At 39.7% G+C, this 25,269-nt stretch overlaps 1 protein-coding gene across 10 annotated transcripts in view; it reads left to right on the top strand.

Moving 5' to 3' along the window:
- The window catches only part of KLHL32 (kelch like family member 32), a 261,971-nt gene that overhangs the window by 50,182 nt on the left and 186,520 nt on the right, over positions 1 to 25,269 (top strand). For all 10 annotated transcript variants that reach the window (XR_004300015.1, XM_032408205.1, XM_032408204.1 and 7 more), the window contains exon 3: positions 4,651 to 4,831. Coding sequence is in view for 9 of the 10 variants with exons in the window: in XM_032408205.1 (XP_032264096.1) it covers positions 4,651 to 4,831 (181 nt within the window). In the remaining variant the exon portion in view is untranslated. The remainder of the gene's footprint in view (positions 1 to 4,650; positions 4,832 to 25,269) is intronic.

Here is a 25,269-nt window from a genome sequence, read left to right as displayed (position 1 = left end):
TTAGTTTTTGCCATCAATTCCAGAATGAAAGTTAAAGACTTGAAGTCATGAAGAGTCTTGATCCCTTAGAGCTCATTTATTTATCTCCCTGTTACTGAACGCTGACATATGGCCAATCAAATGCTCCCTGGCATCACGAAAAAGCAATCTCCTGCTCAGAGAGTCTGGGGCTTCCCATGTTGTACCGGCAGAGGCTGTGTCCTGTGAGACGCGGGAACAGCCATGATCCTCGGCAGCCTGAGGGGCTACCCAAAGCCCTTATAGAGTTCAGGTGGAAAGGAATGAGGGACAGGTCCCCCTGGGAACTTGTACACTGTCCAATACAACCATAATGTGAACCATATGAATAATTAAAAATTCTCAAGTAGTTACATTTTTAAAAAAGTACAAGGAAACAGGTAAAATGAATTTAACCATATAATTTATTTAACCCAGAATACCACAAATATTTTTATTTTACCATGGAATCAGTATAAAAATATTAATGAGATATTTTGCATTCTTTTTTCATACTACATCTGACATCAAGTGCATGAGTGCATTTTATGCTTACAACACATCTCAATTTGGATTACCCCCATTTCAGGTGGCCAATATCCACCTGTAGCTATTGGTATTGTATTGGATGGTGTAGTTCTAGGGGATCCCTCAGAGGAAAGACTATTGGGGAAGCCAGGTCACCTTCTGCCCTTACCTGTGAGTTTTAAGGTGGCAACATTGCTTCCACAGATGATCTTTCCCAATTTTAGGATGACACTCAAATCCGTATACCCTTGGGAAATATGCTTCATGTTTTATGTTTGGTTTTCTTTTTTCCAGTAATTTAGGAAGTTTTAGGAATATGCTTTTCCTCCCTTCTTCATTGTTTCCCAAATAATGGAGGGACATTGTTGGGAAGTTGAGTGTGCTGATTTGCTATAAATTATAGATGTCAACGGGGCCATTTGCAAGCATGTATCTGTTCCTCACCTTAATTTAGACACGGTCCTTTATAGTCTCTGATTCACCTCCTCCCTTGTTTATGACCATTGCCCTCATCAGATGGGCCTGCCACTTTCCAGCTGTGTGCCGTGGTCACACATGCTTTAACATTTAGAGAGTTGAAGTCTTTTGCAGATTTACATCTGAGAGTTGAGTGAGAAGTTACTTTCAGAATACAATAAAGACTTGTTGATTAATCAGCCTTTATTTCTTGCCAAATGTTGGAGTATTTGTTTCTTCTTTTAAAGATTCCTAACATATTGGTTCCAAAATATTTGGGATCTTGTGCCAAGTGTTGCCTTAAATATTTAGCATGTTGTTTTCTTGAAGCTTGAATATTTCAAGCCCAGCTGAATGATCCTGTGAAATTGTGCAGCATCACTATTGTTTCAGAGCTGAGCCCTTTATTCCTTGCCAAATTTCAGTTTACAGCTGCTCTTTCCCTGGTGAGATTTATTCGCTGTCAATAGATACCTGAAATGCAAATACTGATTCAGTCTTGATAATAAGGACACGAATTGTGGCACTATATTTGGAAAATGAGTAAGGAAACACTTTAAGGCAATTATTTTAACATATTCTACTGTTCCACTAAAAATGAAATTTTAAAATACATTTATTTAGCATTTAAGGTGATATTAAAAGAGAGAAAAGTAATGAGTGTTTCAAATAAATTTGCAATGAGTGTTTCAAATAAATGAGTGATAATTAGAATCTGGTTTTCTATACCCAAACTTATCTTAGTTGCAGTGCAAAGATAAATATTTTTGAAGCCTGATTTCAGATATTTCTTATCACTATCTCACGTTATTATCTTCTATGTATTCTTTTTAAAAGGCAGCTTTGATTTTGGGATAACTATGCATACTATAAATACACAGTTAATATGGACTTTCTGACTTTTTCCCCCCGCAATCAGAGATTTTTGAGATCTTCTTCACAGTTTATCATTGTGTTTTGTTTTGTCTTTTTTGTTGTTGTTGTTTTTTTTTTTAAGCAGGAAGGGAAATTACATTATTGTGTTCTTGGTGATAGGTTCCCAAAATGCCTGATCTTGGACCTTTAGTTTTCTTATCTGTAGAACAGAGGTAAGAATAGTGCCTGCCTCATAGGGTTGTTAGGATGATTATTAATGAATTAATAATTATAAATCACTAAGAATACTTCATGGAACATGGGAAGACTGTTTGTGAAATATATAAAAATGTCATCCTTCTAAGAAAGATTTTTCAAAAACTATCCTAAGGCTTTACTTTAGCTGGTACGTTATTTCTGTTACTATTCTATTCCCTTATTTCTTTAATTGAGGGATGCTAATTAGTCTCCCTTTCAGGCTTTGCATAGAAATTTGTATTAAAAAGTTACTTATGCTTCCGAATGTGCTTTTCAGTTACTGATTTTAAATGTCTGAGGATAGCTGGAGCCGCTAGATGAATATTCGATGACAGTAACCATTTCAAAACTCACTGCTGCGTTTCAACTGAAAATAATCCTCCCACCTTCCCACGAGAACTTCCCATATCATCACCTCCTGTCAAGTTTTTTTTTTTTCTCTCAATAGTTCTGATATTTCTGAGGCTCCCCAGTCAGAAATGTCCAGTAAAGCTTATGGGGCTGTACTCTGCGTTTCCCGGGAAGCATTCGGTTCCATGTAAGGTGGCGGTCTGGGTTGAAGGGCAGTTCACCAGCCATCTGGCACCACCGGCTGGGCAGAGCTTTGTTAAATACACTAACCATGCAGACTAGGCCAGTGGTGACTCCCTGGCTCCCGTGAGCGGCTCTTTCGCATTGAGAGGGAAGAACTGAATGCAGGAGTTGTCAGGATAGGAGAGACGATGCTGAGTCATCGCCATGGTATCTTCCCTCAGCCTTGAGAAGAGTCCAGAGGCCAGAAACAGGGCTTGATGGCCCTTGTTCTCATTCTGGGAGTAACTTGTGACTGGTGCAGCTCACCCATCCTGGTCTGATGCCAGTTCTGAGATTTTGGAGCGCTATGGAGACTCTATTCATAGATCTAGGCTGGAGTTGTTCATAGCTAACTACACATTCAGTGTGCATTATGTGTTTATGGCATCACTGCCACATTATTTTGGCAAGATCTGGGGTTTCACTTAGGAGTTCTAAAAGGACATAGGATGAATGTTTTAAAATGGGCTAAGGAGTGAAGGGCTAAATTTCACAATGAGTAAATTTAGCAATTTCAAAAAACAGAATAGAAAATAAAATTGTATAGTCATTCCTAAATGTAGTACAATGACCACATGCAGAGATTGAAGGCTGATAATATAGATATATTTTACTTTCAGCCTTAGATCTTTTTTTAATTTAATTTTATTATGTTATGTTAATCACCATACATTACATCATTAGTTTTTGATGTAGTGTTCCATGATTCATTGTTTGCATATAACACCCAGTGCTCCATGCAGAACATGCCCTCTTTAATACCCATCACCAGGCTAACCCATCCCCTCACCCCCCTCCCCTCTAAAACCCTCAGTTTGTTTCTCAGAGTCCATAGTCTCCCATGGTTCATCTCTCCCTCCGATTTCCCCATTCATTTTTCCCTTCCTACTATCTTCTCTCTCTCTCTCTCTTTTTTTTTTTAACATATAATGTATTATTTGTTTCAGAGGTACAGGTCTGTGATTCTTCAGTCTTACACAATTCACAGTGCTCACCATAGCACATACCCTCCCCAATGTCTATCACCCAGCCACCCCATCCCTCCCACCCCCCACCACTCCAGCAACCCTCAGTTTGTTTCCTGAGATTAAGAATTCCTCATATCAGTGAGATCATATGATACATGTCTTTCTCTGATTGACTTATTTCGCTTAGCATAATACCCTCTAGTTCCATCCACGTCATTGCAAATGGCAAGATTTCATTTTTTTTATCAGCCTTAGATTTTTTTCGTTTACCATGACATTTCTTTTGATGTTCTCCCATGATACATAATTTCCCAAGTTTAGTAATCATCTGCCATGGTTTAATTAATTGCCTTTTACACGGAATGGTCAGTGGCAGCCCTTTTTTCTCTAACCAACATTTACTCAGTATTGTTTTATGTATTAATGTAGTATTGTGACCTGTGGGGAGACTTGGCAACTTCCTTTATCTCTAATGAGTCTCGTAGGTCCCGACGATTCTGTGCTAGATCAGTGCATGGTGGTGATGAGGTTCTGAGCTTGCACTAACCCCACACGGGTTGTACAAAGCTAGAGAAGGAATTAGAGAGTTAGGGAGGGGGAGTCACAGAGAAGAGAGAGTCACATAGGTACACACATCCAGATACACATCCAGAGAAAGCTCTGCCCTCAGAGATGTATACGTATTGAGGGGATGGAGGCCCAGAAGCAGAAGCTCACAGGCTTACAGACATGGGCCAATACACAGACACAGATGGACACACACCAAAACACAAATTCAGAAAGAGAAGTACTAGTAGGAAAGAGAAAGACACCCTGAGGGGGTGAGGAAAAGAGAGAATTAGAGAAAAGGAGGGCAAGAGAGGAGCTGAGAGAAGGAAGTGGGAACAAGAATGTCCCGTTCCTGTAGCGAGCTGGGATCCGCACCGCCCACACTGGTGCTGGAGGGGTGAGCTCGCCCGGGGGTGGCAGGGGCTGGTGAGAGGAAGAGTGTTGATGTGATTGCTCTCTTTCGTAGTATTCAAGAAATGCTGACAGGCCAGAGGCTCTGCCACTCGGAATCTCACAATGATAGTGTCTTGGCAGCGCTGAATCAGCAGAGAAGTGACGGCATCCTCTGCGATATCACCCTGATTGCCGAGGAACAGAAATTCCATGCTCACAAGGCAGTCCTGGCAGCATGCAGCGACTATTTCCGGGTAAGCTGGGGTAGTGTGTTTGTTTCTGTAAAGATATCCGTACACAGAGGATGACAAAGTTTCCCGCAGTGGCATGCAACCACCAGTCCGTTCGATGGCAGTCCCCAGACCTGTGAATATTGGGGGCCTTTCTGGGGCAGAATGAGATTGGGGTTCTGGTGGGATCCTCCCGGGTCTGGCCACCTGGATGTCCCTCCAGTGGAGAGCAGACTTCGCATCTGAGCTGAGGGGTGTTTGATACCATCCCATGGTAATGCAGTGTGGCATTGTAGTGCCCCATGATGGGGGTGTGAACTGGGGGAGAGGATGTTTCTGGATTCAGGATCAGAAGGACAATCTGTAAAACAATTTGTTAAAATTTAAAACGTCCATTAATATATGTAGTGTTTCTGATTTTTTTATTTTCTGTGCATGTTCTTGTCTTAATCTTTCCAACTATTTGCTCCAGAGATAGAGATACAATTGGCCTAATGGCCTTTTATGGTTGATAAGTGTGTGTTGCTGAAGGCATGTGGTCTTGTTTAGTAGAACTTTAGAGCTTGATTGTCAGTGGTTAATGAGATATGGTGATATGTTTGTTGCTTTATTTTATTTCATTTTAAGTCCACTATAGTTAGCATACAGTTTAATATTAGTTTCAGGCATACAATCTAGTGATTCAACACTTTCATACAACAGCTGGTGCTCATCACAAGTGCGCTCCTTAATCCCCATCATCTATTTCACCCAACCCCCACCCACCTCCCCTCTGGTGACCAGTACCTTTGTTCTCTATAGTTAAGAGTCTGTTTCTTGGCTTGTCTCTCTCTCTTCCCCCCCACCCCATGATCATTTGTTTTATTTCTTATGTTCCCCATATGAGTGAAATCAAATGGTATTTGTCTTTCTCTGACTGACTTATTTCACTTACCATTGTACTCTCTAGTTCCATTCATGTCTTTGCATGTTTATTGCTTTTTTAAAGATTAAAATACACAGTATAGTTATAGCTAACAATAGCTAAACCATAACTAAATGCCATTTATTTAGTACTTCCTATGATTTAAGTGGTAGAAAAAGAACTTTGCATACATATTTCATATAAATGAGAATAGAAATTGTGATTTTTTTTAAATTTCCCTTACCAAGGTCTCAAAATGCTACAGAAAACCAACTTAGGCCCATGAGTAATTTGTTGGTTTGATTTGTATAATTCCAATAATAATCTTGGTTTTGATGTCTAAGAGACAATATCAACTGCACTCAATTGCCAACCAGCAGTTAAACAGAATTTTTGAAGATGCCAAATCATAAAAGAAAGTCTTTTTTTTTTTTAAAGTGTTTTAAATATGATGAAACCTAGTACTGTAGAGGATCAAGAGCGAAGTAGTTAAAATGTCTATAAATAAAAAGTAGGGATTTAATTCTCAACTGCAGAAATGAAGCAGAATATCTGAAAAGTGACCTTTTAGGTGCATTAGTATAATGTTACGTTTTATACACTCACACATTGTCGGGCATTCATCTTCCAGAAAGGTTATATTATTCAGGGGGCTTTCAAACAACATACTTTGGGTTGTTCTATACAACACAGGCAAATTATATAATAATATAATATACTAAGTTTTGTTTTCCTATAGACCATAATATAGTCCTGTTGTTACTTAGCTTCTCTCCTCTTAGGTCTCTGCCAGTTAGCTTTTTAATTTAACTTTGGGAAATGGTTTGATTTTGTGCATGTGTGTTATGTGAGAGAGAAAGCATGTGAGTAAGTGCTTGTCACTTGTTGGCTTTTAACAGTGTTTACTGCTACTCCCGGGCTTTCATCTCTTCTACCATAATGCCCCGATACTCAGAGAGGGCCTCCTTTTTAACACCTGTGGTACAAAGCTCGTGAAGAAAGCTTTATTATTCCCATGATGCAGATAAGGAAACTGAAGTGCAATATGTTTTTTTTAAGATTTTATCCATTTACTTGACTGAGAGAGAGAGCACAGCAGGGAGAGCGGCAGGCAGAGGGAGAGGGAGAAGCAGACTCCCCACTGATCAGGGAGCCCGGACTCGGGGCTCCATCCCAGGACCTTGGGATCACGACCTGAGCCGAAGGCAGACGCTTAACCGACGGAGCCACCCAGGCGCCTCTGAAGTGCAATATGTTTAAATGACCCACCCATTGACTGCCAGATATTAGGTGGAAGAACTGCTTTTCACACACAGGAGCATGTTTCCTGGAGGACAGAATTCTGCTTTTTCCCTTGCACTGTGTGCCCTGCTAGATTCATACACAGTCCCTGTAAGCTGACAACCTGCCTGTGAGGTGAAAATTAAGTGACTTTTGTCGTAAGTGTTCAGATGCAGAAACCAAAACAAAGCTGGAACCGTGGGCACTTTTAGCTCTTTTCTATGCACAGTGTTGAGTGCTGGAGTTACAATATTTAACCAGACATACACTGAGCCCTGTGACATTTGTAATATAGGTATTGTACTAGAAGTAGTTTTTCCTTTGTCCTCTGCCCTTTTGTTAGTTTGCGTCGCATAACGAACCACTTCAAAACCTAGAAGCTGAACAGTTCCTCCGGTCAGTCAGCCCTACTGATCAATGCTGGATCCATTCTCACTCCAGCAGTTAACTGGACTGTTGGCTGGAGGCTGGATGACATGAATTGGCCTTGTTCACATGTCTGGTGATTGTGAGGCTCTTGGCTGAGGTGGTAGGGGACACTGGGCACATATTTCTCACAAACAGGCTAGCCTGGGTTTTTTCACATGACAACTAAATTCTAAAAACAGCCAGCAAGAGTGTAAGCCTCAATGGATAGGTATTTTTCAGTCTTCTATTTGTGTCATGTTTTCTGATGTCCCATTGGCCAAGGAAGTTACATGGCCAAGCCCAGAGTCAGCATAAGAGGGTATACCAAAAGGCAGAGATGCAGAAAGGGAATGAATTTGTTGCCGTTTTTGCAACCCCCTGCTGTCAAGAACTGTCAAGACTGAGATTTTATCCTACTTGCAAGCCAGCAAGTTAGCCTAACACAGTTTCATAGATGTGGGTAGAAGACATGAGATTCCAAAGTCAGAGACAAAGGACAGTTTATGACTCATAGCAACAGCAGTCCGTGAGTCTCAGCTTATTTGCACCTATTCCCTGAGCCTCTGTTCCCATAGGTGACATGAAGAGGGCCAGCTTCCATTACTGCACACAAAATGGTCTGCCTTACCAGAGAGGATCGTTGAGTTCAGGAAACCCAAATCTTTAATAATGGTTAGGAAACATGTCTGTTTTTTGTTCTGGAAGGACACATTATTATACTAGACTGTAAGCATGCCTACCCTTTGCTCTGTAAAGAAACACTGTATCTTTCAGGATTGTAAGCAAAACTGCCCTTTACTCCTAAGGGAGATACCATTCTGTCTTCCAGAGCTGTTTGCTATAGAAATATCCTTGAAAAGAGAGTTCAGAACAAAGGACAGTCAGTGCCTCACTCACACAATACGTGCAAAAATGCAAGAGACCCATGGAGAATTGTCTTCCAGCAACCACATGCCCTAAACTAGAATTATGTTTGTTTTCCTTGTGTCTTACGCTCTATCACACTGAAACACCTCGAAACAGTATCCTGCTTTAGTAATTTCTGTATCTCTCACAGCACTTATAGTGTTGCTTCAGGTTTAGTGCTCAATAAATATTTATTAAGTGGATGAGGGAATGTTTTCTAATTGTCATAGAATTCCATGTACATTTCAATTCTTAATATCTTGAATATAAAAAATATGCAAATTATTGATGGATTTTTCTTTCTAGTGTAATCTGTTCAAGTTAATTAAGTACCTTCCTATAAATTAGACTTTGGCGCTTTGTACTTTGACATCTGGCAGATTATTTTGAATCAAAATTGTTTTGATTCAGGAAAGGTAGTACTGCAAGAGTGAGAAGGCCCGAGTTTTGATGTAAACTGCTTCTTTACGTCGATCTGAGAGTTGGTACCAGCTTTTCTTGCTTAAAATATAAATAACAAGCAGTTGAGCACAAAGTACTGTAGCTTCCTGTGATTATCAACATTTTAAAAGAAAAAGTGAAAACATTTTTCAGCCAAGTAATCATGATTTTTAAAAAATAAAAATTAGGCTTAGTATCCGCAGTGTAAGCACAACGTGGCAATAGTCAAATGCTATTAACCAATTCAGACCAGGGACTTCTTTTATGAGTGGAAGCAGGGGCAGAAAGAAGAAAGGGAAGAGCTTACGAATCAGGTCTGTGTTTGAATATAGCAGCAGGGATGGTCTCTCCGTTGGCCATTGCTCCCCAGTGTCCAGCAAATAGGTGCTATTCTAATTAATAGCTCTTGGTTATTAATCCTCTTTACTCTCTATTCTCTAAGCATAGGTGAGTCATCTTACTTCTGTGAATCTGTGTTTTTTCATCTGTAAATTGGTGATCATAAAGCACAACTCTCAGAATGGCTTGACATAGAGACTTAAATGAGATAAAGTATATAATGCACTAAGCACTGTCTCTGACACACAGTAGACTTTCAATAAACATTAGCTGTTTCACTCCTTGCACTAAACTGAGAGTCCTGGTCATGCTCTGCCTAGCTACTTGGGGGAAGAGATAACAGTTTATCTTTTGGGGTTCACCAGGTTGCAGCCTTGCTCACCTTTTGATGGGTCAGAATAACTTTTTGTTCTATCTTTTCCCATCTTTTCATTTTCTGAATCTGACACCTCCTTCCTTCTTGCTTAGAACATTCCAGTAGCCATCTAACTTTTCTCCTCTACTGGTGTCCCTTTGCAAACCATTGTGCAAATGACTGCGTGGTTAGCTTTCAATCCCCTGCTCAGATCCTCCAGAGCTCCTCACTTGCACATTTGCCAGACTCCCAGAGTGGAGTGTGCCTTCATGCTGTGTCATTATCATCCATCTTCATCTTTGTTCCCCCATCTGTTCATTTGAGGTTGCAGCAGACTGTTCTCCAGATATACTCCATTGCACCTGAGGGTCTTTCCACTTCTTGGCCTTGCTAATGACCATTCTTTCTACCCTAGCCTCCTACTCACCTTAGTTTACTCTGTCCATCTTCCAAGGTTTATCAAAACTAACAAGTGTGAAGTTTTTCATGAAGGCTTATCCAGTCCACCCTCTGCCACCTCCCTAAATTCATATTCAGCGTCCCCCTTTTCTGAAACCTTAAAACTGTAGCTTGTCTTTCTCAAGGAATTAAAGATCAACAGAATGAAAGGATAGCCTGTGGAATGGGAGAAAATATTTACACAGCTATCTGTTAAGGCATTAATAGCTGAAATATATAAGGAACTCATGCAACTCAATAGCAAAAACAAAACAAAACAAAACAAAACAAAACAAAAAACAACCAAGCAAACCCAAAATAAATACTGTGATTAAGAAGTGGGCAAAGGATCTGAATAGACATTTTTCCAAAGAAGATATACAAATGGCCCACAGGTACATGAGCATGAACAGCAATAAGCTCAACATCACTAATCATCAGGGAAATGCAAGTCAAAACCACAATGACATATCACCTCATTCCTGTTAGGATGACTATTACCAAGACAAGAAATAACAAGTGTTGATGAAGACGTGGAGAAAAGGGAACCCTTCCACACTGCTGGTAGGAATGTAAATTAGTGCAGCTACTACAGAAAATGATATGGAGGTTCCTCAAAAAATTAAAAAATAGAATTACTATATGATCCAATAACCCCACATCTGGTTATATTTTGAAAGGAAATGAAATCAGGATCTTGAAGGGATATCTCCCATGTTCTTTGCAGCATTATTCACGATAGGCAAGATATGGAAACAGCATAAGTGTCTGTCCACAGATGAATAAAGAAAATGTAGTGTGTGTGTGTGTGTGTGTGTGTGTGTGTTACCCATAAGAAAGAAGGAAATCCTATTATTTGTAACAACATGGATGAACCATGAGAGCATTCTGCTAAGTGAAATAAGTCAGAGAGAGAAAGACAAATACTGTATGACCCCACTTATAGAAACAGAGGGTAGAATGGTATTTGCCAGGGGCTGGGGAGTGGGTGAAATGGGGGATATGTGGGCAGAGGATGTACGTTTCCAGTTATGAGATGAATATGCTCTGGGGACCTAATTACAGCATGGTGACTATAGTTAACAATATTGTATCCCGGACTTGAAAGTTGCTAAAAGAGTAGATCTTAGAAATCCTTACCACACATGTGCATGTGCGTGCACGCTCATCATACATACAGGAAAAGGTAACTATGTGAGGTGATGGATGTGCTAACTAACCTTATTGTGGTAATCATTTTGCAATATATGTGTGTATTAAATCATCATGTTGTTTACCTTAAACTTACACAGTGTTGATGTCGATTATATCTCAAAGCTGGAAAATTCTTTTTTTTTTTTTTTTAAAGATTTTATTTATTTATTTGACAGAGAGAGACACAGCGAGAGAGGGAACACAAGCAGGGGGGGAGTGGGAGAGGGAGAAGCAGGCTCCCCGCTGAGCAGAGAGCCCGATGTGGGGCTCAATCCCAGGACCCTGGGATCATGACCTGAGCCGAAGGCAGACGCTTAACGACTGAGCCACCCAGGCGCCCCTGGAAAATTCTTTTAAAAGGAATTAAAGATTATGTATCATGTGTTGCAGCCTCTTTCACGAAGAACTTCTTTGAGAGGGCCTGTGGTTGGGTGAAGACTAGTCAAGTCCACCAAAGTGCTATTGAACAAAGTTGAATGGGGAAGGTGCTGCACCAGAGGTCACAGGAGAAATTAGGGCCTTGTGATCTAGAGTGTGAGAGGTGGGAGGAGGCAGCCCCTTACCTTCCTACCTAAGGCAGCCCCTCTGACTGGGGACACAGAAGTCGCAGGGCCCCAGTGTGGGCAGCCCTGGGCTGTGGGCCACCCTGCAGCTTCTGGAGGCTGTTGTTTTAACATTTGCTATCTCTAGCTTCAATCTTCATGAACGCCTACACTTTCTGGCCAAGGAAGCAGATGTCTTGACTGTCTAACATAGCTTTGCATATGTGATGGTAAAGTGATTCAAATATGACATTTTGGAAAGTTAAATATTTGAGCATCATTTTCCATTAGAGCCTGAGCATGCTCTGCCTATGCAATTTTTTTTAGTTTTGAGAGAAGAGGATAAAGTCGTGATTTAAAAAAAAAACTATGTTCCATGTATTTTTATAATCAAAGTATTCAGTCACTATTTGATTAAAATGGCATAAGAAGCTATTAAATGAGTATATGATACAGAGTTAGAAATAAATGTTTTTGAAATTCAGTAAGCATTTGTTACCTTCCTACTATTTTCTAGACAGAATGAATTCGTTGTCTCGTAGGAGATACAGACAAATGAGCAAGAAACTACATTGTATGTAATTGGTATTAGAGGTTTAGGATGATGTTTTGGGGCTTGAGCCTTGTTTTTATCCCTCTTCCTCTCTCTGGCATTCTCAGTCGATAAGAACAATAATCATAACTACTATTAACTGAGTATTTACTGTGGTACAGGCAGTTATTCTGAGTGCTTACTGTGTATCAACCATTTTATCTTCTAAAGAAACCTGTAAGATGGGTATTATCATTATCATCTCCATTTTAAAAACAAAGAAAAGGAGGCTCAGATTGAAATAATGGACACCAAGGGCATGAAGAGTGGTTAAGTAAGAGGGGATGAAGGAGCAGATGGGGGAGAGAAGAGGATGTGTGTGTGAGGAGTGGTTTGCAGGAGGTAAGAATGGATGGGACGCAGGAGGCAGAATCCGCGGGGCCGGTGCGATGGGGGGATGAGGGAGAGGAAAGACTCAGGAACGAGGGAGGCCCCTGGCTGGAGGATCAGGGATCGCGGGAGTAAGGGGCCCACAGCCGCCACAGCCCCGAGGCATGGAAGGTGTTGGGAAAAGAGCAGCCGCAAGGCGTTTTGAAGGAAGCTGTCTAAGCGGAACGCTGAGTGTGAGCACTTGAAATGCCCCCTGGAGGGCAGAGCCAGGACCAATGTTTTTTGCTTTTCTGATCATTGCCTCCCAGCACCTGCTGTGCTGCCCGGCGCCCCACGGACCCTGCACAGTCTTTCTCCGCCGTTGCGGTCTGATTGGCGCGGTTTCTTGCTGTGTCTTGTGGGCGGGGCCTCACCAATCCCTCCCTCGGAATCCGCCCCCCGCCCCAAGAACCCCAATGACATGCTATCTGTTCAACACATTCGTTTGTCTTCTTTCCTAAGAGTGTCCTGTCGGGACCTGAAGGTCATCGCACTGCTGACCTTAAAACATATACATGAGATCAATGTTGGGCTCCTCTGGTTTCCTGTTTGGTGGTTTTATAGGCGCTCCATTAACAGTCCTGTTTCTCAGAAATTCTATATGAGACATATTGTGTTTATCAAACATTAAGAATAAACAGCAGCATGACATTGGCAGCTATTTTGGTGCCAGCCATCGAGGCTGCAGCCTCCTGCCTTTATCCCTAGCCTGCTCTTCGGCTCCCATCCCTTCTGGAAGCCCCCTGTAGGCTTCCAGGACATGATCTTTGGGCTTAAAAAAATAAAATTAAGAATAAAAATGAGTGTCCTTTGTAAGCCCTCAGGTACTGTGTGAATGTTAAACGACTCTTAACAGTTTTTGTCTTTCATTCAGTCACCCTGCCAGGGCTTTCTTCCGTACACATTCTGAGCAGGCACGGGGCACCATGCTGTAATTTCGATTCACTCATTTTGTTTACAGAATATTGTCACAGTCTGATCAGTACAGCCCTAAAAATTAAATTTTAGCTGGGGGCTACTTACAATTACCCATCCTTTGCAGAAAAGAAATGACTACAAATACTAGAAAAATAACCTCCAAATCCTTCCATACATATAGTAATTATTTTTAGTTTATCTTTATTAAAGTTACTATAAGCATATAAATCACTACTGCTGTCCTAAAGAGTAAAGCGTTACTCTGCCATTATTTAATTGGTGCATGAATGTCACGAAAATTAAATCCCATGATGTTCAATATTTTCCATAGTCCATTTTACACTGGCCTGTCCCGTGATTAATTTCTTTGAGGTTGAACAAGCACTACTGAGTTCTGCGGTTACTGGGTGTTTATGGTGAAACAGCAGCATTGCTAATTCTTGCATATTTGCACACAGCTGTGTTCTTTCCTTTCCCTAACATGTATTTCATGCGTCAGTCACAGAGGCACCAGAACATCATTATTATAGTACATTTGAGTTATGCATTCTATGGTAAACTGATCATTGTTTTCCATCAAATGAGTACTTGTTTTAATATTTAATTTTATAAAATCTATTTATAAAAATTATTAAAAAGTAGAGCAGTGTCTGTTAGGAATTAAAAAGTGTGGCTAAAGAATGAGGTTTTATCAGCTTTGAAAATATTGTGAAGACCCCTTGTAAGGGAGGGTGGGGAGCTGAAGGAAGTTTAAGACTAATGGGTAGATTAAGAAGAATATGGGAAGGGGATTCAGATATACGATGTTTTTTAAATGTGTATTTCCTTTTTTGAGTTTTGATAGCAAAACCATTAAGAAGATAATTTGCAGGGTTAGCTATCTATTTTCACTATTTGAATTTTGAAACGATGAATTTTTGACAATAGAAAAAGGTAAAAAATCCAATATTAAGATCATTGTATTTCTGCTATATTCCTTTCCTGATAATAAATTAATTTTGCTCTATGCAACTATAAAATTATTTGCCTCTAATATTTTTTATTTTAAATATTTTAACCATTTCCATTTTAATTTTCTTCGATTTCACTTAGTGTTCAATATTTAATTTTATTTAATATTTTCAATATAGTAACTATTGCTACTTAGCAAATCAATGTGCTTCTCTAATATGGTAAGAACAAATTAACTCTATGCTTGATAATAGTGGCAAATGCTACACATAATTCACTACTTTCTCAATTCCATAGGCATTTACCGAGTATCTACTATATGCAAAAATGTTTGTGCTGGATGTTGCAAGGGATACAAAAAACATCACCACTGCAGCTTCTGCATAAGAGGTGAAGGTTGAGACCTTGGGGTTATAGGAGATTGCATATCAGGAGGGAAAAGAGCAGAAAAAATATAGAAAAATACAGAAAAAAAATATATCTGTAGTTAGAACCTAAAGGATGCCTTTACTCAAGTGGCAGAAAGAGAATGAGCATATGGCCACGGGGACAAAAAAGGAAGAGTCAAAGATATATAAAGATAATCAACATGTACATTTTAACCAAAGCCAGAAAAGAAAGGAATTTCAAGGATTGATATATTCTGTAGAAGACTGAGGAGGATGCAGAAAAATGTACTGTTCTTTAAGAAGTTGGTTTCAGTATAGTGTGGGAAAGGAAGTCAAAATCTAATGGGTAATATATAAAAATATTGATTAGTGCTACCTGTGGTCCGTAGACCAGTGCCAGTCTGAGAAATGCTTGTTAACTGTCCATGCTGATGAGCTACCGAATGTAAATCAACATCATGAGACACCGTGTTAGTTCAGCTAGCACTAGTCACAGGAAATCTTTCTCAAGGAAGCAAATAATGAGTTCATTTGTATTCTGGCAAGGATTTCTTACCTTGGGTTGGATGTACAAGAAGCAGTTTGAAGACAGCCTACTTTGAGCAGCACTGATGTGGAAAATAACAATGCAGAAACACACACAGTTCCATTTTAATTTTAATTTTTGTGTTTTATTTATCTTTATGGAGATAAAATTTCATATAACATTGTATAAGTTTAAAGTATACAGTGTGATAATTTGATACACATAATGTGTTGTAAAACCGTTACCACAATAAGGTTAGTTAACACATTCATTACTTAACATAGTTACCTTTGTGGGGGGTGGGTAGGAGATGGGGGGGACTATTAAGATCTACTCTCTTAGCAACTTCCATGCCTACACATAGTATTGTTAATTTAGTTGCTGTGCTATACATTAGATTCCCAGGACTTACTCATCTTTTAACTGGAAGTTTAGATCCTTCAACCAACATCTCTCCATTTCTTCCATTATCTAGCCCCTGGCAACCAACATTCTACTGCCTCTATGATTTTGGCTTTTTAAGATTATACATACACATAAGTGAGATCAGACAGTATTTGTCTTTCTCTGTCTGATTTATTTCACTTAGCATGATGCCATCAGGGTTCATCCATGTTGCAAATGGAAGGATTTCCTTCTGTTTCATGGGTGAATAATATTTTGTGTGTATGTATATGTGTGTGTGTGTACACATATATCCATTTCTTTTTTACTCATTCATCCATTAAAGGACATGTAGATTGTTTCCATGTCATGACTATTGCAAATGATACTACAGTGAACATGGGAGTGCAGATATCTCTTCAAGATCCTGATTTCACTTATTTTGGATATATACCCAAAAGTGGGATTGTTGGATCATATTCTATTTTTTTTAAAGATTTTATTTATTTATTTGACAGAGAGAGACACAGTGAGAGAGGGAACACAAGCAGGGAGAGTGGGAGAGGGAGAAGCAGGCTTCCCGTGGAGCAGGGAGCCTGATGTGGGGCTTGATCCCAGGACCCTGGGATCATGACCTGAGCCGAAGGCCGACGCTTAACTGACTGAGCCACCCAGGTGCCCCTCATATTGTATTTTTAATTTTTTGAGGAACATCCATACTCTTTTCCATAGTTGCTGCACAATTTACATTTCCACCAATAGTGCACAAGGGTCCCTTTCTCCATATCCTTTCTCCATCCTTTGGTCCACCTTTATCCATCCCCTTTCTCCAAGTATCCATAATACTTGTAATTTCTTCTCTTTTTGACAATAGCCATCCTAATAGGTATGAGGTGACGTCTCATTGTGATTTTGGTTTTCATTTCTCTGATGATTAGTGATGTGAGCATCTTTTCATGTACCCGTTAGCCATCTGTATGTCTTCTTTGGAAAAAGGTCTGTTCAGTTCCTTTGCCCACTTTTTAATTGGATTGTTTGTTTTTCTGCTATTGAATTGTAAAAGATTTTTTATATAGTTTGGATATTAATCCCTTATTAGATACATGATTTGCAAATATTTTCTTTCATTCTATAGCTCGCCTTTTCACTTTGCTAGTAGTTTCCTTTGCTGTGTGAAGCTTTTTTATTTGATGTACTCCAACTTACTTATCTTTATTGCCTTTATTTTGGTGTCACATCCAAAAACTTATCACCAAAACCAATGGCAAGGAACTTACTGCCTATGTTTTCTTCTAGGATGTTGAGAGTTTTATCATGGAAGGATGCTAAAATTTTGTTAAATGCTTTTTATGCATCTATTGAGGTGATCATATGATTTTTTCATTCTATTAGTGTGTTGTATCTGTTATTAATTTGCAAATGTTGAACCATCCTTATGTCTCAGGGATAAATTCCACTTGATCATGGTGTATGATCCTTTTAATGTGATGTTGAATTTGGTTTGTATTTTGTTGAGGATGTTGGAATTTATATTGATTAGGGATATAGGCCTATAGTTTTTTTCTTTGTAGTGTCCATATCTGTCTTTGGTATCAGGGTAATGCTGGCCTCATAAAATGAGTTTGGGAGTATTCTGTCCTCTTCAATTTTTTTGGAAGCGTTTAAGAAGGATTAACATTAATTTTCCTTCTTTAAATGTTTGGTAGGATTCACCAGGGAAACCACCTGACCCTGGGCTTGTCTTTTTTGGGAGTTTTTAAATTACTGATTTACTCTCCTTGTTTGTTATTGGTCAGTTCAGATTTTATTTCTTCATGATTCCGTAATGACAAGTTGTATGTTTCTAGGAATTAATCCATTTCTTTTAGGTTACCAATTTGTTGGTATGCAGTTGTTCATAGTAGTCTCTTAATGAGCCTTCAGATTTTGTGGTATCAGTTATGATGTCTCTCATTTCTGATTATATAAACTGTGGTACCTCTATACAATGGAATATTATTCAGTGATAAAAGAAATGAGCTATCAAGCCATGAAAAGACATGGATGGACCATGAATGCATGGTACCTTTCCCTTAGTAAAGGGAAAGAAGCCAGTCTGAAAAGGCATATAACTGTATGATTCCATCTAAGAATGGAATTCTGGCATTCTGGCTGGCATTCTGGAGGAGGAAAAACTACGGAGACAGCAGCAAGATTAATGATTGCCAGGGGCTGGAGGGAAGGAGGGACAAATAGAGCACAGGCATCTTTGGGAGCAGCATTGCTATTCTGTTTGATACTATACCACTTATAGACATGTCATTATATTGTTGTCCGAGTCATAAAATGTAGAACACTAAGAGTAAACCTGAATAGAAACAATGAGCCCTGGTTGATAATGATGTGTCATTGTTCATCAGTTTTGCAACGCTGGTGGGGAATGTTGATAGTGGGGGCGCTGTCCATGGGGAGTGGGGAGGGGTAATATGGAACTCTCTGTACTTTCTACTCAGTTTTGCTCTGAACCCAGCACTGGCCTAAAAAATAAAATCTATTACCTAAATTTTTAAAAATGAAAGAAAAAGTTACTGTAGGTACCTCACTGCTTTCTCATAATTGTTTTATTGTTTTCATAGAAGATGACCTTTCAGTCCTTTTTTTTTTTTTTTTTTAACATTGAGTGAGCAATTAGGTTGTAAAAATTAAATATACCCCTTTGGTGAATAGACAGCTTTAATACAATAAGTCGTGATTCTAGGAATAACGAGAGTAGATATTTTTAGATGGCAGGCAGCACTCTGGAGATGATCTGACTCCATTAAAAGGCATCGTAATTCATCTGCACAGTGTGTTGAGAACCTGCCTTTGCAGGATATTATACTGATGCTGTGGCAAGAGGATGCTGTAAGTTCTGGTGTGAGTTCAAGTTGGAAGGCAAAAGACCAATGTTGCAGCTCAAAGACAGGCAGAGAGAAAAAAAAATCTTTCTTACTCAACCTTTTATTTTATATAGGCCTTGAAGTGATCAGATGAGCTCCCCGCCCTCACTGGGGAAGGGCCCCCTGCTTTACCCAGTCTATTGATTCCAATGTTAATCTCACCCAAAACACTCTCACAGACATACCCATTAAGGATGTTTAATGAAATATCTGGGCACCCCATGACCTAGTCAGTTTGACACATGGAATTAACTATCACAGATATTGTCTCTGTCCTTAACTCATAATTTATAGAAACGATAAAACATACACACATATTTATAATTCAAGGCCGAATAACATAGGAACATGTAATCTGAATCTCACCCTTTTGGGAGTCAGGTTTTATGTGGGCTCTGGGCTTCCTTTGATACTCTGTCTCATACCTCCCCCCTCTCCTGTAAGTTCCTGCCTTCTGACTCTCCAGTCTCTTATCTAATACCCTAGCCCTGCACAAATCTCATATTTGTTTGCTTTTTCATTTATTAATTTCTTTTTTAAATTATTCTTTCATTCTGCGGTTGTGTATTGACTGCCTACAAGTACGAGGCACTGTTGTAGATTGTGAGGATGCAGTACCATGAAACACAAAATCTTTGCCCTTATGACACTTCCATTTTAGTTGGAAAAGACTGACTCTAAGCAAATAGATAAGTACGGAGTGTGTCCAGTGGGATTAAAGGCTGTGGAGGACAGTGGAGTGAAGTAGGCAGTGCTATTCATGGTGGTGGTGGGAATTGCCTCCTTTTAATAGGGTGGTCTGGAAAGGGCCACTGAAAAGTGAAGGAGTGAGCCATATACTGCTTGGCAAAGAGCATTTCAGGCAGAGGGAACAGCAAAGACAGAGCCCTAAAGGTGCCAGGTACTAGTGGTGTTTGTGAGCATTAAGGAAGTCAGAGGCTATTGAGCCGGGACAACGGATGAGACCAGCGGATGTCATGTGTGACACCCTGAGGCGCTGTTAGGGTTTTGGTTTTTACTTTCAGTGAGATGGGAAATGCTTGGATGGTTTAGACAGAGATATGACATAACCTGACCTGTGTGTTGAAATGATAATTCTCCATTTTATGTAGAGAGATGAGGATGGAAGCTCTAATAGGAGGTTATTCACATAAGACAGGGACAAAATGATGGTCTGGGATAGAGGGGCTGGAGGTGGTGAGAACTACTGTTTGCACTTTGAAGGGAAAGCCCAGGGAATTTGATGGTGAACAGGCCACAGAGTGTGAGAGAGACATGAGACTGATTCCAGGGCAGGTGCCTAAGGCACTGGAGAGAGAAAGTTGTCATTTACTGTGATTGGGAAGACCGTGGGAAGACTAGTTTTGCAGTCATTTGCATGTGTTAATGATACATTATAGGCTTTCCCCATATTATCTAGTAGTCTGTGCACATAGTCTCCCCACATGAGGTGGAGACTTTCCTGAGGGGAAAAGTTTTGTCTTTGTGATAGGATCTGGTTCGCTTTGTTCTTCTTTGTCTGGCTTAGTGCCTCACACATGGTTGGTACTCAGTGAGCATTTGAGGAATGAACACACTGACTTTATTGCAGATAGGTTACTGTTTAACTGCATTCTGTGGTCTGGGTAATGTATGTATGCAGAGTTGGGTTTCTGAAAGTCTTGATAGTTTTTGTATGGATTTGCTAATTAGGCTTCACACTAGGGTATTATCTTGATAATGGAGTCATACAAAGGTCTTCAGTCTCTGTGTATCTGAAACATCCAGCAAATGGTATTTTTTTTTTAAATGGCTGGTCCTTCCAAAGCCTGTGTTTTATCATGTTGTTTTCCACCGTGGCACATGGTTCCATTCCCTTCACTCCATGGGCAAATGGGAGGTGTGTCCTGTCATGAGCTCTGCCTCGGTCTGTTCCCCTGAGAGCGCACCAGGGCTGAAGGAACTGCCTGAACTCCGGAGACTCGTTCATGTGCACTTCGTCCCTTGACATGCTTCTGGGGTCTCCCCGGTTGCCTCTAATAAGTTCACTTTTAAAAGTTTCACATAAAACAGTTAAAAAAATATGTCATATAACTTAAGAGCAAGAAAAAGAATGTATTTTGCATGCTAATAAAAAAAAAAAACCCTACATTTTAATGTGAGAATTAATTATAGAGGCAGTACAGTTTTAGACTGAGACCAATCTGGTTTCTAACAGCTTTGTTCATGTATTTTCTGGCTGTGTGTGTCCTCAGGCAAGTGGCTTAGTGTCTCTAGGTTTTATTTTCCGCTCCAATTGTAAAAGTAGGGGAATTGTCACTTCATGGGGCAGAAGTGGAAATTAAATGAGGTAATAAATGTGAGGTGCAAACCAAGGGTCTGAACTACACTAGATGGTGAATTGATGGTTTACCAGTATTGATGGTGGTTTTTATTTTTCAAGCAGAGGAGAGCAGGGTCTGGTTTTTAAACCAAAATTCTGTTAAAAAACAACATTGTTTTAAGGCTGCTCAGCAAAGACAATTTTTGTCAGGTTTGTCTGTATTTTAGATTTCAATGTTTCTTTTATTTTGCAATTATTTTTCCAAAGGCTATACTTTTGAGATATAAATCTCTAATCCTTTGAACATGATCCAAGCTCTCCAGGCACAAAATTCTCTCACTGTTCTGTCTTTCGGATTTCCTGGCCATGCCATTGCTTCTGCTATAATTTACAATCTGGGATTATTGTGAATGTAATTTCCAGTGTTTGGAAAGTTGTTTATGGGATTAAGAAAAATGCAAGGAAAATGTTCCTGTGGTTTATATTTTATGAGAAGGGAGTTTGTGTGTGTGTCTTGTTGCTGTATATGCTAGTTTACTGTCGTGAACAGACTTTGTTTTCCACTTTGAATTTCCAATTTGCTGGAAGGGGAATGAGATATTGCCGAACAGTGGAAAGGCAAGTTGGCTGTATGTCATGCGGACACCTACCCAAAGCATCATTAACAATTTCATATCTAAGAGCGGTTTTTAAAGTGTGTGAGGGACATCTTGACCTTAATCCCAGGGTCATAAAAATACATGTAGAGAGGAGAGTTTTAAGGTAATTTGCATTCCTCATGAAAGAGCTTTGCTACTAGTTCTGGTGACCCCGGGGTGTTGTCAGTCAGAGCGCCTCACACATAGGCTGCTGTGTCTCCAGCCTGCAGCCTACAAGGACTTCCACTCAGCCCCAGACACAGGAAGGCAAAATAAGCTATCTGAGATGGTCAAACACGCTACTGGTTTTTTCCCTAGACTATGGGGAGGTAGCATTGGGCCCTGGGTTTTTTGTTTTTGTTTTTTTAATTTTTTTATTTTTAAAGATTTATTTATTTATTTATTTGACAGAGAGAAAGAAACAGCGAGAGAGGGAGCACAAGCAGGGGGAGTGGGAGAGGGAGAAGCAGGCTCCCCACCGAGCAGGGAGCCCGATGCGGGGCTCGATCCCAGGACCCTGGGATCATGACCTGAGCCAAAGGCAGACGCTTAACCATCTGAGCCACCCAGGAGCCCCCCCCCCCCCTTTTTTAAAGAAAAAAGTGAACACATAGGATAATATTTATAGGACACCTTAGGTCATACTTCTGGCTCATTGGAGATTATCAAGAAATGAAAGGTAGTAAAACAATGGTAGCAGCAGAACAGGTCCATGCTGACTGTCCACACAAGCCGCTGTGGAGGGCTCCCGCATGGCTGGTGGAGCGGGGCTGATGGTGTGTCAGGACTTGCCAAAGTATCTCTCTCGCCCTCCCTCCCACCCCTCCCCCTTACTGAATACTCTGCCCTGGGCCTTGCATATAATTGGTGCAGCAAATATTGTTTGAAACATTTATGAACATCATTCCAATCATCACAAAATATTTTGTAATTCAGAGTCCTATAAAGTTCTTTGTTCCCCCAAATTATTGCTGATGATGTATCATCACGTGATCTTAGATGTAGAATTTGTCCCTCATCTTTACTCAGTTTTGTGTGTGTACGAGTGAAGAAAGTACTACAAAAGTGTTTTCCTTAAAAAAAAAAATGCCTGTTAATATTCTGCTGTATATTCTATTTCGGTTCTAATGTTGAAAGAAATCCAAATGACCTCAAACCTTGCCACCTAGAGAAGGAAATAGCAATTTTTTTGGATCTAATAAAAGTAACCTAGAAGAATAAAAGATACAATCCTCTATATCTCTTATTAGGCCTTTTTTTTTTTCTTTTCTTTTCTTTTTCTAAGCAGCAAGCAAAACAGTCACTAGTTGCACCAAGTCTTTGCACAATAAGTCAGAAGTTTGGAGTAACAAGGTTATTGTTCTTTCCTAGAGATTTTCTAGGAAGACAAAGCAAATATTTGTGAATGTGTGGAAGTATTTCTGGCCCTTAGCTCTTATACCTGGTATATGCTACAGGCCGCTTTAAACAGGATTCTCCTTCTAGTTAGTAGATGAGAGATTCCCGGTGGAGGATTATCCTATGGTGGGAGGGGAGGGGGGATAGAAGGAGGGACAGTGTTGGGACACAGTGTGTTTAATATATATTCCCATGATTTCACTGCTAGGTCGTTCACCTCTTGTCTAGCCAAATCTGCATTAGATTCTATTACACTGATGTTAGAGATCTTATAATAAAATTTCTGCTTTTTAGAATGGTAGACATGTTTTTCTTTGAGAGCTCTAAGAGATGGTTGTTGAAACTAATATGAACCATAGCTTCATATTGTAGGCAAAAGTCAATTTCAAGAAGCTTGGTGATAAGTCAGCCAGAAAAAAACAGTGAATTATATCCTAAAGGTTGGAATAAGACAAGCTTTCTAGTAGTGATGACAATTACTAATTACTTATCACAAAGTATATATGTAGTAGGAGCAAATTTCAAAGCTATAATAAAAAGAAATTTGTGCCTTTTTACATAATGAATGAAAAAATAGCCCTTTAAGAGGGCAAAGAAAACTCTTAAATTATAAAAATGTTGAATTTCTTCTGCAAACTTTAAAACCTCTGTAAACTATTCTAAAACTCCAACTCACTTAAGTATGCTATATATATATATATATATATATATATATATATATACATATATGTTAGTATGCTATATATATATGTATACATATGTATATTTATAGTCTTTTTTTTTTGAGAGAGAGAAAGAGTGCACATGAGCAGGAGGGGGGAGGGGAGAGGGAGAGAGAGAGAGAATCTTAAACAGGCTCCATGCCCAGCTCAGAGCCCCACATGGGGCTTGATCTCATGACCCTAAGATCATGACCTGAGCTGAAATCAAGAGTCAGTTGCTTAACCAACAGAGCCACCCAGGTGCCCCTAGAGTAGTCTTTTATCTTGAGTTATAATTAAGCATCAGGATTATTACAAACTAACATTTACCATATAAATGCTAAAATAAAATTATTTGAAACTTCTTAGTGGAAAGAATAGTAATACTACAAGGATTGGTCAGAAAATGAATATATTCCTTTACTAAGGAAATGATAGTTGTTATTCAGGCTACAAAGTCTAAACATGGAAGGTGAGGTAAATTGCCATTCATTTAACATCTTCTTTATTTCTTTACTAGCCTTAGTACTCTGTGTATTCACATTCCTTATTTCTTTTTCTTTTTTAAGATTTTATTTATTTATCAGAGAGAGAGAGAGAGCATGTCCCAGGGGAGGGGCAGAGGGAGAGGGAGAAGCAGGCTCCCTGGGGACTCGATCCCAGAACCCTGGGATCATGACCTGATCCAAAGGCAGACGCTTAACTGACTGAGCCACCCAGATGTCCCATCACATTCCTTATTTTCATTTAACCCTTTAATAACTCTTAGATGTAGATATTATGACAATTTTATGGACGAGGAAATTGAGTTTGCTCAACATTGAATAATTTAAGATTCTCAACTGCTCAATGCCAGAGTCCAAATCCCAGCCTTAGTCCACATGCCTCCAAACCTTCTAAATTTTCCATGACACTAAGCTGTGTAGACCTCAGAGAACTTTTTGTTTAAGGTTGCCATTATGTATGAGCATTGTGGTAGGCAGAATAATAGCCCCGAAGATGTCCACATCCTAATCCCAGGAGCCCATGAACATTCCTTTATGGGGAATAGGGTCTCTGCAGATGTGCACCCGAAGGACCTGGAGGTGGGATGTTATCCTGGATTATACACATGGGCCCCATGTAATCATGAGGGTTCCTAGAAGATGGAAGAGGGAGTCAAAAGAGTCAGAGATGTGACAATAGAAGCCGAGATTGAAGTGACATGATTGCTGGCTTCGAAGGCAGGGGTCATGAGCCAAGGGATGACATAGCCTGTAGAAGCTGGAACACACGAGGAGACAGATTCTCCTGGAGCCTCCACAAGAAACAGAGCCTGCTGACACCTTGATTTTAGCCCAGCGAAGCCCATTCCAGACTATAAGATAATAGATGTATGTTGTTTTAAACCACTAACTCTGTGGTAATTTATCACAGCAACAATAGGAGACTGATATAAGAATCTTAATGCTAGCTAGCTGAAGTGAACTTTTCCATGATTTTTTTTTTTGTGTGTGAATTTTCACATGTGGTTTTGCTTGCCATCACTTCTGTCACTCTGACCTCCTAGGTGCTACCTGATCCTGTTG

This window comes from Phoca vitulina, unplaced genomic scaffold (assembly GCF_004348235.1).
Source record: "Phoca vitulina isolate PV1807 unplaced genomic scaffold, GSC_HSeal_1.0 scaffold9, whole genome shotgun sequence".
NCBI lineage: Eukaryota > Metazoa > Chordata > Mammalia > Carnivora > Phocidae > Phoca > Phoca vitulina.
The sequence above is the reverse complement of the archived record's forward strand: the minus strand, read 5'-3'. Positions and strand labels throughout refer to the sequence as shown.